The 17,811-nt window shown below is 45.1% G+C and overlaps 1 protein-coding gene across 5 annotated transcripts in view; it reads right to left on the minus strand.

Moving 5' to 3' along the window:
• PACS1 (phosphofurin acidic cluster sorting protein 1) overlaps nucleotides 1-17,811 on the minus strand; it is a 52,486-nt gene that overhangs the window by 18,187 nt on the left and 16,488 nt on the right. For 3 of the 5 annotated variants that reach the window (XM_087943499.1, XM_087943500.1, XM_087943497.1), the window contains exons 2-9: nucleotides 9,878-9,965; nucleotides 8,741-8,830; nucleotides 7,785-7,910; nucleotides 7,503-7,647; nucleotides 5,852-5,943; nucleotides 5,087-5,167; nucleotides 2,970-3,029; nucleotides 1,229-1,389 (exon numbers count right to left, since the gene is read on the minus strand). In XM_087943499.1, coding sequence (XP_087799625.1) covers nucleotides 1,229-1,389; nucleotides 2,970-3,029; nucleotides 5,087-5,167; nucleotides 5,852-5,943; nucleotides 7,503-7,647; nucleotides 7,785-7,910; nucleotides 8,741-8,830; nucleotides 9,878-9,965 — 843 coding nt within the window. The remainder of the gene's footprint in view (nucleotides 1-1,228; nucleotides 1,390-2,969; nucleotides 3,030-5,086; nucleotides 5,168-5,851; nucleotides 5,944-7,502; nucleotides 7,648-7,784; nucleotides 7,911-8,740; nucleotides 8,831-9,877; nucleotides 9,966-17,811) is intronic. The other 2 variants (XM_087943498.1, XM_087943496.1) reach the window with 1 other exon arrangement.

A 17,811-nucleotide genomic window follows, 5' to 3' on the forward strand; every position in this document is an offset into this window, starting at 1 on the left:
ATCATCTATGTCTGTCTGTCTGTCTGTCTGTCTGTCTATCTATCTATCTATCTATCTATCATCTATATCTATTTATCTATCATCTATATCTATCATCTATCTATCTACCTATCTATCTTTCTATCTATCATCTATATCTATTTATCTATTCATCTATCATCTATATCTATCATCTATCTATCTATATCTATCTATCTATCTATCATCTATATCTATCTATCTATCATCTATATCTATCATCTATATCTATTTATCTATCATCTATATCTATCATCTATCTATCTATCTATCATCTATCTATCTATCTATCTATCTATCTATCTATCTATCTATCTACCTATCTATCTTTCTATCTATCATCTATATCTATTTATCTATTCATCTATATCTATCTATCTATCTATCTATCTATCTATCTATCATCTATATCTATCTATCTATCATCTATATCTATCATCTATATCTATTTATCTATCATCTATATCTATCATCTATCTATCTATCTATCTATCTTTCTATCTATCATCTATATCTATTTATCTATTCATCTATCATCTATATCTATCATCTATCTATCCATCTATCTATCTATCTATCTATCTATCTATCTATCTATCTATCTATCTATCTATTATCTATCTATCTATCTATCTTCTTTCTTTCTTTCTTTCTTTCTTTCTTTCTTTCTTTCTTTCTTTCTTTCTTTCTTTCTTTCTTTCTTTCTTTCTTTCTTTTCTTTCTATTATCTATCTATTTATCTATTCATCTATTCATCTATTCATCTATCATCTATATCTATCTATCATCTATCTGTCTGTCTGTCGCCCTAGACTTATATCCCGCTTCCCAGTGCTTCCCAGCCCTCTCTAAGGGGTTTACAGAGTCAGCCTCTTGCCCCCCCAACAATCCAGGTCCTCGTTTTACCGACCTCGGAAGGACAGAAGGCTGAGTCCACCTGGAGCCTGGTGGGATTTGAACTGCCAGATTGCAGGCAGCCGGCAGTCAGCAGAAGTAGCCTGGAGCGCTGCGCCACCTGGGCTCATAAAAAAAAAAACCTAGACTGCGCCCCCCCCGTTAGCTCCTCTCCCAGTTTCCTTTCTCGGACCATTTAATGAAAGGATGAGGAGGGTGGGGGGGGGAGGGCAGGAGTAAAGGACGGACGCGGCTTCCTCCGCTTTGGGCCCCCCCCCCCCGTTGATTTCCCAGCCTCCCCTTGTGCTGCGCTTACTTCAGTTTGGGTTTCGGGGTGCTGAGGATGCTCTCCGTGTCCTCCATCTCGGGGCCGCTGTCGCTGGGGTTGTACATCTCCAGGCTGTCGTACAGCTCGTCCAGGTCTTCTTCCACCTCCCGGATCTGCTCGCGAGAAACGTGCTCTAAGCCGAAGCCCACCTGGGAAGGGGGGGTGAGAGAAGGCTCCGGGGTCAGGATGGACGCTCAACAGTCCGAGGAAGCTTTTCCGTGCATTCGGGCGGGGGGATGGCGGGGGGAGACTCAGCTTACAACCACAACGGGGTCCAGGGTTTCTGTCGCTAAGCCAGGCAATTGTCCAGTGGGCGCGTGCACTTTTGTGACTTTTTTTTTTTTTTTTTGATGGGGTTGTTCAGCAAATCATGAAGGGAGAGAGGGAGGGAGGAAGAGATAGGAAGGAAAGAAGGAAGGAGGGAGGGAGGGAGGGAGAAAGGGAAGGAAAGACGGAGGGAGGGAGGAAGGAAGGGAAGGAAGAAGAAAGGACAGAGGGAAGGAGGAAGGGAGGAAAGAAGAAGAAAAGGATGGCTGAAGGGAAGGAAGGAAGAGGGAGGGAGAGAGAAAAGAAAGAAGAAGGATGGAGGGAGGGAGGAAGGAAGGAAGGAAAGAAGAAAGGATGGAGGGAGGGAGGGAAGGAAGGACGGGAGGGAGGGAAGGGAAGGAAAGGACAAGGAAGGAGGAAGAAGGAAGAAGAAAGGACAGAGGGAGGGAGGAAAGAAGAAGAAGGGAAGAAGGAAGGACAGAGGGAGGGAGGGAGAGGAGGAAAGAAAAAAGGACGGAGGGAGGGAGGAAGGAGGAAGGAAGGAAAAAGAAAGGAAGAAAGGACAGAGGGAGGGAGGGGAGGAAGGAAGGAAGAAAGAAGAAAGGATGGTTGAAAGAAGAAGAAGGGAAGGAAGGAAGGAAGAGGGAGGGAGGAAAGAAAGAAGAAGGATGGATGGAGGGAGGGAGGGAGGGAGGGAGGAAGGAAGGAAAGAAAGAAAGAAAGAAGAAAGGATGGTTGAAGGGAAGGAAGGAAGAGGGAGGGAGGGAGGAAAGAAAGAAGAATGGATGGAGGGAGGGAGGGAAGGAAGGAGGGAGGAAGGAAGGAAGGAAAGAAGAAAGGATGGAGGGAGGAAGGGAAGGAAGGAAGGAAAAGGAAGGAAAGAAGAAAGGATGGAGGGAGGAAGGGAAGGAAGGAAGAGGGAGGGAGGAAGGAAGGGGAATTCTGGGAATTAAAATCCACCTTTCTTCAAGCTGCCAAGTTGGGAAACATGGTGTTAGAAAGTTATACATTTAGTCTGGCAAGATTCTGTCCATTAGCAAAGAAAGAAATTAGACTCAATGGGATTTCACTGGGCCTTCTATGGGTTTGGCCTTGCACGTGCCAAGCCGTAATTTGTAACCAAAAGCTCGCGTGAAGCCACAACCAACCAAATCTACCCTCCTGTTTTGCCACGTGGACGTAAAGCCAGAAACTATCCACTCTGGGGTTTCAGGCAGAAGTCCTTCCCAGCAAGACGAGGAGATATTGAGTTGGAAATTTGTGGTTTTTTTTTCTTCCCCCTCCCTCCTTACCAAGTCTACGTTGCAAAGAAATCACCTCCACCCACCCCAGAGCCCAAAAAAACACGAACAGCAGCGTTTTACACAGATTATTATTATTATTATTATTATTATTGGCTGTGAGTTACAAAGAAATATCACGCAAGCTGGAAATCTCGCCCTATAAATCTCGCCGCACTCACCTCATCCGAGACTTTGAACCTTTTCAGTAAAGCCACAAACTTCTGCTTAATATTTGGCTGCTGTGAAAAAAGAGGGATTGTTTGCCTGTTAGGAAAAGGGCCAGTCGAGGAGGGACCAAGAGAAGCCCGAGCTGGGCAACGCACACGGCCAAAGAGCCAGGTGCGAAGCACAGGATTCGGGACACACCAAAGCCAGTATAATAATTGGTCTAGGACTTAAGAGTTACGGGGTTCCTGTCTAGCCCTAAATTTTGCTAGGATAGGATAGAGCTGGGAGGGACTTTGAAGGTCTTCTAGTCCAACCCCAGGAGTCCCTAGACCATTCCAGACAAATGGTGGCCCAGCCTCTTTTTAAAAGCCTCCGCCCACAAAACTTCTGGTGGCAAGTCGTTCCACTGCTTAATGGTCCTCCCTGTTCGGGGGTTTCTCCTGAATTCCAGGTTGTTTCTTCTCTCCTAGATTAGTTTTCATCTTTTGTTCCTTGTCCTGCCTCTCTGTGGCAGCCCCTCAAATACTGGAATGCGGCTATCAAGTCACCCCTAGACAGCAGAACACAGGAATGTGGGCAACAAGAAACGTCCATGGGAGGGAGAAACAGTCTTGTGGGCTTCAAACACCGATTGCATGAAGCCACAACCAACTAAACCCTTCCTCCCCTCCCTCCCCCTCTATTCCTTCCTTCCCTCCCTCCCCCTCTATTCCTTCCTTCCCTCCCTCCCCCTCTATTCCTTCCTTCCTCCCTCCCCTCTTCCTTCTTCCCTCCCTCCCCCTATTCCTTCCTTCCTTCTCTCCCGTTCCATTCCTTCCTTCCTTCTCTCCCGTTCTATTCCTTCCTTCCTTCTCTATTCCTTCCTTCCTTCTCTCCCGTTCTATTCCTTCCTTCATTCCTCTATTCCTTCCCTCCCTCCCCCTCTATTCCTTCTTCCCTTCCCTCTCTATTCTTTCCTTCCTTCCCTTCCTCGCCCTCTATTCCTTCCTTCCTTCCTTCCCTCTCTATTCCTTCCTTCCCTCCCTCCCCCTCTATTCCTTCTTCCCTTCCCTCTCTATTCTTTCCTTCCTTCCCTTCCTTCCCTCCCCCCCTCTATTCCTTCCTTCCTTCCTTCCCTCCCTCCCCCTCTATTCCTTCCTTTCCTCCCTCCCCTCTATTCCTTCTTCCCTTCCCTCTCTATTCTTTCCTTCCTTCCCCCTTCCTCGCCCTCTATTCCTTCCTTCCTTCCCTCTCTATTCCTTCCTTCCCTCCCTCCCCTCTATTCCTTCTTCCCTTCCCTCTCTATTCTTTCCTTCCTTCCCTTCCTCGCCCTCTATTCCTTCCTTCCTTCCTTCCCTCTCTATTCCTTCCTTCCCTCCCTCCCCTCTATTCCTTCTTCCCTTCCCTCTCTATTCTTTCCTTCCTTCCCTTCCTTCCCTCCCCCTCTATTCCTTCCTTCCTTCCTTCCTCCCTCCCTCTATTCCTTCCTTTCCTCCCTCCCCCTCTATTCCTTCTTCCCTTCCCTCTCTATTCTTTCCTTCCTTCCCTTCCTTCCCTTCCTCGCCCTCTATTCCTTCCTTCCTTCCCTCTCTATTCCTTCCTTCCCTCCCTCCCCTCTATTCCTTCTTCCCTTCCCTCTCTATTCTTTCCTTCCTTCCCTTCCTCGCCCTCTATTCCTTCCTTCCCTCTCTATTCCTTCCTTCCCTCCCTCCCCCTCTATTCCTTCTTCCCTTCCCTCTATTCTTTCCTTCCTTCCCTTCCTTCCCTCCCTCCCCTCTATTCCTTCTTCCCTTCCCTCTCTATTCTTTCCTTCCTTCCCTTCCTTCCCTCCCTCCCCCTCTATTCCTTCTTCCCTTCCCTCTCTATTCTTTCCTTCCTTCCCTTCCTTCCCTTCCTTGCCCTCTATTCCTTCCTTCCCAGGAAGGTTATAATGCAGTATTTGCAGGCTCTACCAACTGTCAGTAGTTCGATCCTGACCGGCTCAAGGTGGACTCAGCCTTCTGTCCTTCCGAGGTCGGTAAAAGGAGCACCTCCGATTGTTGGGGCCAAATACGCGGACCCTGTAAACCGCTTAGAGGGGGCGCAGAAGGTCCTGTGAAGCGGTGTTACCAGGCTAAGGGCTCCAGCTACCACGTCCAACGCGACTCACCCGAGTGATGGCTGACGTGGAGGTCAGTTTCCTTCTGGGTTTTTTCACCTTCCTAAGGTCATCGTCTTCGTAGAACAAATCCTGCCGAGAGGAAAACGGAGAAGCCGTTGCAGAACTCAAGCCGCCTGCCTTCCCAGAGGTTTTGTGGCACGCAGGTGGCACGCAGAACCATTTGTGCCAGCACGCAAGCTGCAGGCAAACTTACCTCACTGGGCATCCGTGTGCCTCACAGCTGCTTTTCACTGTTTTGAGCCTCCCAAAGCTTGAGGAAGGCTTCTGCAGGCTTCTGCAGGGAGCCCTCGTCACTTCCTGTTTTCCCGAAATCCCGGAACGAAGCAGCTAGTTTTCGGCCTCAAAGCCCGGAGCCTCCTGGCCTCTGGGAGGCTGAAAAGGCCTGAAAATCTGCTGTGAGGCACAGTGCAGGTAAGGGGTGGGTGGGGATTATGTGCGCATGCATAGGGGGCGAGTGGGGGGGCACATTGCCTTCTGGGTGCTGGCACATGAATGCGAGCATTGCAAGCGCGCACACAATTTTTGGCACAGGAGCCCCAAAGGTTAGCCCCCACTGCTCTACGTCCTTCTGGACAAAGGGCTGCCTAATCTCTTCTTGAAAAAAACCTCCAGCGTTGGAAGCACCCGCAACTTCTAGTGGCAAGCCGTTCCACAGGTTCATCCTTCTCACTTGTCAGAAACTGTCCCCTTCGTTCCAGGTGGTTTCTCTCCTTGGTGAAGTGTCCATCCCGGCAAGGTGGATGCTGGACTTACCTGCCCGTGCAAGGGGTCGTCGCTTCCTTCTTGCTCGGACGAGAAGCTCTCCTCTTCCTCCTCGGAGTAGTTATCGATGTCAGGGGATCGATCTAGGAAGCAAGCCGGATTATCAACCAAAGCTTTCGTGCCCTCTCATTTCCTGGATTTTGCCATCTCTTTTGGCCCGGGCTGTTAAGCAAACCGCGGCGGCTGTTGGAAGTCAATCCCCCACGGTCGCTAAAGGAATCCCGTTTCCACCCGTTGTTCAGAAACCCAGCTCTCGTATCACAAGACCTAAAATGGACACCTAACATCAAAAGCGTCATCAAAAAAGCCCAACAAAGAAGGTTCTTCCTGCGCCAACTCAGGAAACTCAAACTGCCCAAGGAGCTGCTGATCCAGTTCTACAGAGGAATTATTCAGTCTGTCATCTGCACCTCTATAACTGTCTGGTTTGGTTCTGCAACCCAAAAGGACAGACACAGACTCCAGAGGAGAATTAGGACTGCAGAAAATACCATGGCTACTAATCTGCCTTCCATGGAGGACCCGTATCCTGCACCCTGAGTCAAAAAGAGGGCTGTGAAAATATCTACAGACCCCTCACATCCCGGACATAAACTCAAAACGACGCTATAGAGCCCTGCACACCAGAACAACTAGACACAAGGGGAGTTTTTGCCTGAACACCATCACTCTGCTAAACAAATAATTCCTTGCACCAAAGACAAGTTCCTTGTGTGTCCAATCACACTTGGCCAATAAAAGAATTCTATTCTATTCTATTCTATTCTATTCTATTCTTTCTATGCCATCTATTCTATTCCATTATTCCTCTTCCTTTCATTTCCTCTATTCTATTCTGAATTCTATTCTATTTCTTCTCTTCTTATTCTATTCTATTCTGTTCTATGCCATGTCATTCTATTCCATTTCTCCTCTTCCTTTTCTTCTCATTTCTCTTCTATCTATTCTATTCTTTACCTTCTCTTCTCTCTCTTCTCATTTCTCTGATTCTAATTCCTATTCTATTCCTTCTCTTCTTATTTCTATTCTATTCCTTCTCTTGATCTATTCCTATTCTATTCCTTTCTTCCTTCTTTTTCTCCCTTTTTATTTCTCTTCGATCTATTCTATTCTTTACCTTCTCTTCTCTTCTCTTCTTTCTCTTCTCATTTCTATTCGATTCTATTCTATTCTGAATCCTATTCTATTCCTTCTCTTCTTATTTCTATTCTATTCCTGTTCTATTCCTTCTCTTCCTTTCTCCTCTTTCTCCCTTCTTTTTATTTCTCTTCTATCTATTCTATTCTTTACCTTCTCTTCTCTTCTCTTCTCTTCTCATTTCTATTCTATTCTATTTTCTCATTCTATTCTGCTCTGCTCTACTCTATTTCTATTCTACTCCTACTCTACTCCTACTCTATTCCTACTCTACTCTACTCTATTCTAGGACAGTTGCGAAGGGTGATCGTGAGACAAACACACACACACAAGACACCTTTGTAAATACACTGCTGCATTCAAGCCCCTGAATTTTGATTCCCGCACTCACAGGGAGCCTGTGATGGTCGTTAAGTGTGAGGACTGGTGGTAAGACCCGACTTTCCGGCGCTGTTCTGAACGGACGCTAAATGCATGGCCGTTAAGGGCGAGGACTTCCCCGCACCTGATAATTTGGACTTGAGTCCTTCGTGGTCGATGGGCTGGCTGGACAGGGAGTAGATTTTGATTTCGGCCACGGGAACGGAGACGTCTTTCGCGCTGCTGTGGAGTCCCAACACCAGGGCCCCCTCGCTTGGGTGCTGCATCACCTGCCAACGACAAACGGAGCGCCAAATTGCGGTGTGTGTGTGTGTGTGTGTGTGTGTCTCCGAAAGCTTAAAGTCCACGAGCAAAAGAGCCAGAGGGGGTCATTTGCCGTCTGGACCTCCCCAACTGCCTGACCTACCTCGGCCATGTTGATCAAGCCCACAGCCAACGTTTTGTAACCCAGGAAAGTCCGGTTTTTGTACCGCTTCCTTCTCTGCAACATGATCTGCAGTTTGTTGGCGTCGCGCTTCAGGAAGTGAGGGTACTGCGGAGAGAAAGGCAGGGGGAAGGAAAGATGAATAAGGGAGGAGAGGAGGGAAGGAGAGAGGGGAAAAGAGGGAAGAGACCAAGAGAGAAGAGGAGAAGAAAGAGGGAAGAAATGAGAAGAGAGAAGGGAAGACCAAAAGAGAGAAAAGAGGGAAGAAACCAGAAGGGAGAAGAGAAGAGAAGAGAAGAGAAGAGAAGAGAAGAGAAGGGAAGAGAAGAGAAGAGAAGAGAAGAGAAAAGTTCTCATTTTTTACTGTGAGCACACTGGTACGCATTAAAAATGAAATTCTGTTGACTGCTCTCAAAAAAAAGTATATATCTACCTATACCCATACATAACACACATATACACATGCTATACACACACACACACACACACACACACACACACACACACACACAGAGGGAGTGGAGTTTGCTACAAATGCCCCTTCCAGCACTGATGATGTTACCTAGTTGGGTCATGAAACGTCTGCAAGGAAACCACCCAGCTCAGAGAGCACCAAGGACCCCACAGTCCTCCCCCTCCCCTCTTTCCTTTCCTTTCCTTTCCTTTCCTTTCCTTTCCTTTCCTTTCTTTCCTTTCCTTTCCTTTCCTTTCCTTTCCTTTCCTTCCTTCTCACAAACTCCCCTCCCTTCTAGCACTGATGGTATTACCTAGTTGGGTCATGAAACGTCTGCAAGGAAACCACCCAGCTCAGAGAGCACCAAGGACCTCTCGCTGCAACCCTGAGCTACAAATGTTCTTCTTTGTCGGTGTGTGTATTTTTTTTAAAAGTCCCGATGTTTGGCGAAGAGCTGGAATTCCATGCGAGAGAGAGCGCTTACCTGTAGCGAGAACGTCAGCTGCAGTTCTGTTTCCACGAGGCCGCTGACGGGCAGCACGATCTCGTTGGACCTCAGGATCCGCTTGGAACCCTGCAAGAGGCAGGGGTCAGTTTGTAAGCCGAGGCGGGATCGGAGCCCCCCCAAAGGGCAGGTGACAGGCAAGGTCGCGGTTGACTCGCTTAGCGCTGCCTCCCTGTGCAACCACACGACCGCAACGGCAACGGGAAGGGCAGGCGGGAGGGAGGAAGGGAAAGCGCTGGAAGGTAAGGGAGGTTTTTTTGGGTAAGGGAAATTTGGAACACAAAAGGTGCCAACGGGAAGCCCGAGACAGACAGACCGTTCTCAAAAAACAACAACAAAAAAAGATAGTGCAAGTGATTTTTCTACATCCGTAGCCGTATCGAATCTTCGGTAAAGTTAAATATTCTTGCCCCCCCAGATTTTCCCCCCCTTTGCTCTCTAACCCAGTGGGATGGTTGAGAGGCATGGGTGTATGACCACGACTGAGCCCCAAATTTCTGTCGTTAAGTGAGACATTTGTGAAGTGAGTTTTTGCCCCCTTTTACGGACTTTTCTTGCCACGTTTGTTGAAAGGAATCACCGGAGTTGATAAGTTAGGAACGCGGCTGTTATGCGAATCTGGCTTCTGCATTGACTTTGCTTGTCAAGAGGTTATATATATATATATATAAGTCTAAGTGCTATTGCTATTTTTTTTTCCTTCCTTCCTTCCTTCCTTCCTTCCTTCCTTCCTTCCTTCCTTCCTTCCTTCCTTCCTTCCTTCCTTCCTTCCTTCCTTCCCTCCCTCCCTCCCTTCCCAGTGCTTAGAGTGCAGGGTTGCAGGTTAACTCTACCGACTGCCAGGAGTTTGATCCTGGCCGGCTCAAGGTTGACTCAAACTTCTGTCCTTCCAAGGTCGGTAAAATGAGGAGCCAGATTGTTGGGGACAATATGCTGACTCTATAAACTGCTTAGCGAGGGCTGCAAAGCACAATGGAGCAGTATGTAAGTCTAAGAGCGACGGCTATTTTCCTCTTTGGACCAGATTAGTCTTAAGCAATGCAGAGTGAGTAACTTCTGTGACTCTTAAGACCAATAAGTAGTTGCTATGTCCTCATTCCTCACTATATGACATACCTGCAGCTTGACCGCAATCACCACCGAGCTGAGATCCTTATCCATCTCTTTTAGCATGATGAGTTTCTTCAAAGTCAGACTAAACAGCCTATACAGAGAGAGAAAAGGGGGAGGGGGAATCCATCAAAAATCCAGGTAGAAAAATCTTGATCCTGATGTACAACAGAAAGAAAAATGCTCTGTAAGATATTTGCCTAGGTCAAGGGTCTTCAAACTTGGCAAGTTTAAGACTTGTGGTCTTCAACTCCCAGAATTCCTGAACATGACTGGAGGAGGAATTCTGGGAGTTGAAGTCCACAAGTCTTAAAGCTGTCAAGTTTGAAGACCCCTGGTCTTCAAACTATCACTATCTATTTATCATCTCTCTCTCTCTCTCTCTACCTACCTATTGACCTATCTATCAATCTATCATCTATCTATCACATATCATCTATCACAAGGGTCTTCAAACTTTATCATCTCTCTCTCTCTCTCTCTCTCTCTCTGTACCTACCTACCTATCTATCTATCTATCTATCTATCATCTATCTATCATCTATCACAAGGGTCTTCAAACTTTATCATCTCTCTCTCTCTCTCTCTCTGTACCTACCTACCTATTGACCTATCTATCAAACTATCATCTATCATCTATCACAAGGGTCTTCAAACTTTATCATCTCTCTCTCTCTCTCCTTTCTCTCTCTCTCTGTACCTACCTACCTATTGACCTATCTATCAATCTATCATCTATCTATCATCTATCATCTATCACAAGGGTCTTCAAACTTTATCATCTCTCTCTCTCTCTCTTTCTCTCTCTCTCTGTACCTACCTACCTATTGACCTATCTATCAATCTATCATCTATCTATCATCTATCACAAGGGTCTTCAAACTTTATCTCTCTCTCTCTCTCTCTCTCTCTCTCTGTACCTACCTACCTATTGACCTATCTATCAAACTATCATCTATCATCTATCACAAGGGTCTTCAAACTTTATCATCTCTCTCTCTCTCTCTCTTCCTGAGCTAACATGACTGGAGGAGAAGGAATTCTGGGAGCTGAAGTCCACCAGTCTTAAAGCTGTCAAGTTTGAAGATCCCTGGCCTAGAGCAGTGACTCTCAACCTCAGCAACTTTAAGACTGGTGGACTTCAACTCCCAGAATTCCCAAGCCAGCTGCCATGGTCTACTCAGCCTAGGAAGTTAGAATCAGCATACTTGGCGTATGAAGGCAACAGAGAGGCAGGCGAGCTAAATTCCAAAAGGTCAATTCCATAATAACAGAATAACCAAGGGACTTGGGAGATCTTGTCAGATCTGCTCAGGCTAAATTCAGACAAGATAAATTCAGACAGGCTCAATTCTACAAGATAATAACAGAATAACCGAGTTGGAAGAGGGAACCTTGGAGGTCTTCCAATCCAACCCCAATTCAGGCTAAATTCAGACAAGCTTAATAAATTCAACAGGCAGGCAGAGAAAAGCTCCATTCAATCAAACGGAGACCTGGATGCAAAAGACTTCTTGGCTTCCAAGATGCTTAAGGAGCTCCATTAAAAGGGGCTTTTTGGTAGACCACTCCCGATGATAAATGCTTTGTTGTTCATTTATTTGACACCGGATATAAAACCAATTCTTTGACACGCTCTTAAAAAAAAAAGTCCATTCCTTGCCCAAAATAAAGACTATTCCCTAACAAACCGAGGTTTTAAAAATAGTATCAGCCATGCAGAAAAGCCCAATATAAACCCGCAGAAGTTCAGTTCTGGCTGCCCTTTGACTTACCAAAAAGTCCTTTTTGTATTTTAGGTTTGTTTATTGTACCGAGGCGGAGGGTTATGGAACCACTCAGCAGCGACTCTGTTTAAAACAATGTACCATATTTTATTCTGGAGCTGGCCCTGCCTGGGGAATTTATGATTTTTCTTTTTTCTTTCTTTCTTTCTTTTTTTTAGCAGAAGGTATCTTCATTTGGCTGCTTTGGGATACAGATGGAAAAATGAGCAATTGGAAGCGGCTGGAGTTAGCCAGCTGGTTTAACAAAAGCAACTTTTTTTTCCCCTCCCCTTTGGCTGAAAATCTTCAAAGGGGAAAAATGGACAGTTTTGATTGTTGATAAGAATCGGGAAACAATCAATAAGCCTCTGGAGAGAAACAAATATGATTATGCCAACAGCTATACTTTTATCTGAGCACTTCAGAATTCAGCTTCAAAGAGTCCTGCTATTTCTACCTAAAAAAAGCTAGCTTCTTTCCTTCCTTCTGTATCCTCCTTCCTTCCTTTCCTCCCTTCTTTCCAGCCTTCCCTCCTTCTCTCTTTCCTTCTTCTTTCCTGTCTTCTTTCTCTAGTTTCCTTCCTTCCTTTCCTATTTTCTTTTCTTTTCTTCCTTCCGTCTTCCCAGCCTTCCTTCCTTTTCCTTCTTTCAATTTTCTTCTCCCTAATTCCTCCCTCATTCCTGTTTTCTTCTACCAAATTCCTCCCTTCCTATTTTTCCTTCCTTCCGTATCCACCTTCCTCCCCTCCCTTCCTTCTCTATCTTCCTCTTCCTCCCTCTTTCTTTCTTTCTTTCTCTTTCTTTCTTTCTTTCTTTCTTTTTTCTTTCTTTCTTCCTTCCTTCCTTTCCTTTCCTTTCTTCCTTCCTTCCTTCCTTCCTTCCTCTCTCTCTCTCTCTCTCTCTCTCACACACACACACACACACACACTTTCTTTCTTTCTTTCTTTCTTTCTTTCTTTCTTTCTTTCTTTCTTTCTTTCTTTCTTTCTTTCTTTCTTCTTCCTTCCTTCCTTCCTTTCTCTCTCTCTCTCTCACACACACTCTCTCTCTATCTCTCTTTCTTTCTTGAACATATAGGGCCATTAGCACAGCCACGCTGAGAATTCACTGGCGTTTTTCCTTTTGTGGCACCTTAAGATACCAAATCAAACCAGGTTGTTTCTGATCAGGTTTCATTCTCTGAGAGAGAGAGAGAGAGAGAGAAATAGGTTCGGTTACCTAGGAAGAGAATCTGAGCCCTAATTCTCAAGAGCGTTTCAACAAGAAATAGAATGATGACACAAAAAAACAGCACCCAGGAAACGGGGAGGATTATTTAAAAAGCGAAATGCAGGAAGTGTCTAAAAAAAAGAGAGAGAGAAGTGAACGGTGCGACTTCTTGCATGTTCTATCTTGATTGCATTGCACATCCTGGGGTTGGCACAAAACTTGGCTAAGAGCCACACCGAGTATGTAGAATACTGACCAGTTCTAAACCCTTATCCTTGTTTATCTATTTATTTATTAGACTCATACGCCGTCTGTCTCTGCTACATTTCGTGCCTCTCAAATCATCTCACAGCGATTTGTGAGATACTTTCGCTTGCTTCCTTTTTCACTCTGCACAAACCACAATTTTAGGATTAAAAAAAAAAAAGGCACTTCTTAAACGATGAGCACAAATTGCAAAGAGTTCTTTGCGTGGGTTGCCTAATGCCACAAAAACTGACTTCAGACAAACTTTTTAGGAATCTTTTGTTTTAAGCCACAGATTAACTACCACCCGGGGCGGATTGGTTTACTTATCGAATTTCTACACTGCCCATCTCACCTTAGGTGCCTTTGGGTGGCTTGCAAACAAGATTAAAAATAAAAAAAAAACAATATAAAAGACCTGGCAGAAAGCACACTTAAAAACAAAATTAAAAACAAGGTTGAAATTTGCAAGTTGGGACGCTGGTTTTTAACCCTCCCTGCGGTCTGCAATAAACAGCACTCTTCGCAAAGACTCACAAACGCGAGTTGCCTAAAATCCAGATTCTAAAAAAAGCAAGTCAAGTGTGGTTTTCGAATTAAAATCGAATTAAAGAATTCAGGAAAGCCAAAACTGTCCGTTTCCCACCTCTCCAGTTCTAATGCCAGAAAAGGATAACGCCTCTGATGTAACAGGAAAGCTTGTTCAGCTTCTTCACACACACACACACACACACACACACACACAACCAACAACACCACCACAAGCTTGGATTTGCCACCCTCTAATTTTTCTCTGCAAAACACAAAACTGGACTCCCTGCATCGATTTCCAGAAATGCCACCTGCAAAAAAAAAGCATTGACATTTGCTTTAATCACACACACACACACACAAAGACACAAACAAACTGGAGAAAGGATGTTCCCCTTCTGTGCCATTTGGCAGCTGAACTAATAGAAGCTTGAAGATATTCTGCTATTCTATTTATGAAGAAGTTCTGTCGTTCTGAGATTCACTTTAATGTTACACACACACACACAGACAGATACACAAACACACAAACAGACTGGCGAAAAGACCTCCCACCTCTGTTTCAAAGGGCAGCTGAGCTAACAGAGGCTGGAAGATATTCTATTATTCTATGATTGAAGATAGCATTTTTTCTTAAATTGTCTTAATTTATTCTTAAATTCTGAGATTCGCTGTAATGCTACACACACACACAAAGACACAAATAGACTGGAGAAAGGATGTTCCCCTTCTGTGCAGCTTTGAAGTGTGCAGTGAAAAGCAATGAAGGAAAATCTTGGTTGGAAAGACTGGAGTTTTTCCCCTCCTCCACTTTAATTGCACTCCAATTATCTTTTTTAACTTCCAAATGCTCTTTTTTTCCTTTGTCCTTTTTGCTGGAGCGCAGCGGAGCAATTGTTTTTATTTTTATTTTAAAAGGGAGCCATTTTAACAGCTGGGCTTTTTATTCGAAGCACAATATCTCATCCAAAGTTATTTATTCTGAGGAAGGCAGAAGAAATAACTTTGAAGCTACGAATGAATGAAGAGGAAAGGAGATTACATTTTGCACTGAGTTATAAAGAGCAGCTTGCATACTTAAGATACTTCTGTTTATTTATTTCAACAACAATAATAATGATGATGATGAAAATAATAATATTTGCATGGTTATGAACCAACAGAGTAAGAACTGGCCACCACTTCCGTCTCCCTTACAGCAACGTGTCTCAAATATTTCTGCTGGTAATAAAATAAAATATTTTTGCGGCAACTCAGCACGGGGAGGCCTCGACATATGACCACAAATTGAGCCCCAAACATTTTGTTGTTAAGTGAGACATTGGTGAAGTGAGTTTTGCCCCGTTCTGTATGAGTTTTCTTGCCGGCGATGAAAATTTTTGCCGGCGACGGAAATGTTACTTAACAACGGCGGTGATCCCTGTGACAAATGGGGCAAGCCAAAAAGCCACAAAACTTCCCCGAACACATCGCCCACTCGGCAACATACATTTGGGGGTTCCATTTGTGGTCGCAACTCGAGGACCGCCTGCAGGGTGTAGATAGAAGACACAGCTCCGGAGCCCCACCATCAGGAGGCTGTTGAGTTCGATCCTTAGGTAGAGGCTAATATTTGGAATAGACTCTCCTGCTCAAGTAGAGGGTTGGATTAAATGACCTCCAGGGTCCCTTCCAATTCTGTTATTCTATGATTCAATGACACCAGCCGTTGTTGGAAGGAGAGGGAAGAATCTGGAGTGCAACGTGCTGGAAGAAACACGATGCATCCGCTTTCCCGTCTGGCCAGCGGATGGCATCGGGCCAGTCAGGTAATGGCCCAGCCTGACTGGCAAAACATATGCAACACACCTGGAGTGTTTTACTAGGAAGGAATATAAGTGGATTAATTCGACAAACTGGCTCTCTGGACCTGGACTTGGTTGAGGAAGAGGTTTAAGGACCATCGCTGGCAGCAGGTTGGACTTCCCACGAATACTAATAATACTGCCAAGTCGGTTTATTTGTTCTTGATAGTTGGAATAATCTACAGTCAGGAGGACTTTAGCAACATGGGGAAAAAAAACCCCACTGGGTGTGGATTCTGCCAGCCAATGGTATGGAGTGCAAATAAATTAAAAAAAAAACACACACACACACACAACACAGGTGGTTCACGAAAAATCGGACAGCAAAGAACCAAAACAAACGACTGACAATAAATAAAACCTAAATGTTTTATTTAGGTTTTTATTTATTGTCAGTCGTTTGTTTTGGTTCTTTGCTGTCCGATTTTTCGTGAACCACCTGTGTTGTGTGTTTTTTTAAATTTATTATTTAATTTATTAATTTAATTTATTTACTGATCTCACCGCTGGAAATAACTTCGTTTCCCGAAGCAGAACCAGGGGGAAACCCAGCTGGCATCGCTTTGAGTCAAGGTCTAGGGCTCCAAACGGTCCGGTGGGAAAACCAAGCATCTTTCAACATTTAGTACCTCGACCGGCATGCCGGCCAGCTGCAAACAACCAGGTGTTTGGGTCAACGAAAGGTCTGTGAGAATGTTTCAGTGACCCAAACATCCCTCAGCTCAGAAAGCACCAAGGACCCCACGGTCTCCCCTCCTCTCTGCCACCCCTTTTCTTCCAGCATTGATGAGGTTACCTAGCTGGGTCGTGAAAGGTCTGCAAGAAAAGCACCAAGCTCAGAGAGCACCAAGGACCCCACAGTCCTCTTCCTCCTTCTATTACTCCTCCTCTTCCCCTTCTTCTTCCTTCCCCCTCCTCTTCCTCCTCCTCCGCTCTACAATCTCCACTCCCTTTTAGCGCTGATGAGGTTACCTAGTTGGGTCGTGAAACGTCTGCAAGAAAACAACACAGCTCAGAGACCACCAAGGACCCCACAGTTCTCTTCCTCCTCCTCCTCCTCCTCTCCCCCAAGCAAACCCCACTACCTTCTAGCCCTGAAGAGGTTACCTAGTTGGGTCGTGAAACGTCTGCCAGAAAAACCACTCACCTCAAAGGGCACCCAAGGTCCCCACAAAATAAAACACGTCATTGATTTAACTTGGGACATAGATCCCACCCCTCTTGCTCCAAATGCTGGAACTGAGCACCCCAAAATCCACCCTAAACGGTTTCAAGCATTATTGATACGAGAATTTGGAATTCTCTGCAGGGCACAGACAGTTTCTTCCTTAACAATCGACTGCAAATCACAGTCGGCTGGATCTATAGATCCAAACTCACTTTCTCTGATCCTCCCCTGAGGGCAAACAGGGCGTCTCTTTAAACTTTAAAGCAGTGCTTCCTCTTCTTCTTCCTTTTTTTCTTCATCACCCCAAACCACTATCAGAAACTACCAAACTTCAAGGGTTATTACAAGCCTAGGAACTTCCTAATTTCAAATAGTCGCTGAACGGTCGCAACTTGAGAAATACCTTTATTATAAGGTATATATTATATATATATATCCTTTAGGATTATTCATCAAGGAATGAACTTGAGGCCCCTTCAACAAATCACCCCTGGTCATTTCATCTATTTTCACCTTAAATGGAAATATTTTGGGAAGTTTTAGCACATGTTTTACCATCTTTAAGCCAATTTAAAGGTCCCTGCTGTGGTAGGTAATGAGTTTGTGTGTCTTCCCCAAAGGAAAACCAACGTTACTCAATTTTAAATCATTTAGGACAGCTTGCTCTAGTGGTTGAAGCGCCAGGCTAAGAAACTGGGAGAAGGGGAATTATAGTCCTGTCTTAAGCATTGAAAGCTAGCTGGGTGACTTTGGGTCAATCACCAGGCGATGCTGAGTTCTAGTCCTGCCTTAAGCACAAAAGCCAGGTGGGCAACTTTGGGCCAGCGACATTCTCTCAGCCCAATCCACCTCACAGGGTTGGTTTTTTTTGGGGGGGGGGGGAAACAGGAGGAAGCCGGAGCATTAAATCTGTCCTCTGCCTTGAGTTAGTTCCAGAAATAACAAAGGCAGCCTATAAATAAATAAAAAAAATTAAATTTACCGGAGTTCTGAGAAGCATCGCCTTAAAGTCTATTCTTCACCTCTGGGCTGAACGAATGAAGAGGTTAAGCCCAGACGGGGAAGGAAACATGGCCACCAAAGAAAAGTTTCTCTCTTTCTCTTATTTACCAACCTTAAAAGAGATACCTGAGCAGGTGGCCAGAAAAGAGAGAAAATAAAACAAGAGTTGGAAAGC

Source organism: Notechis scutatus, chromosome 14, assembly GCF_049901735.1.
Source record: "Notechis scutatus isolate UNSWTSFEM ecotype Mainland chromosome 14, rNotScu1.2, whole genome shotgun sequence".
Taxonomy (NCBI): domain Eukaryota; kingdom Metazoa; phylum Chordata; class Lepidosauria; order Squamata; family Elapidae; genus Notechis; species Notechis scutatus.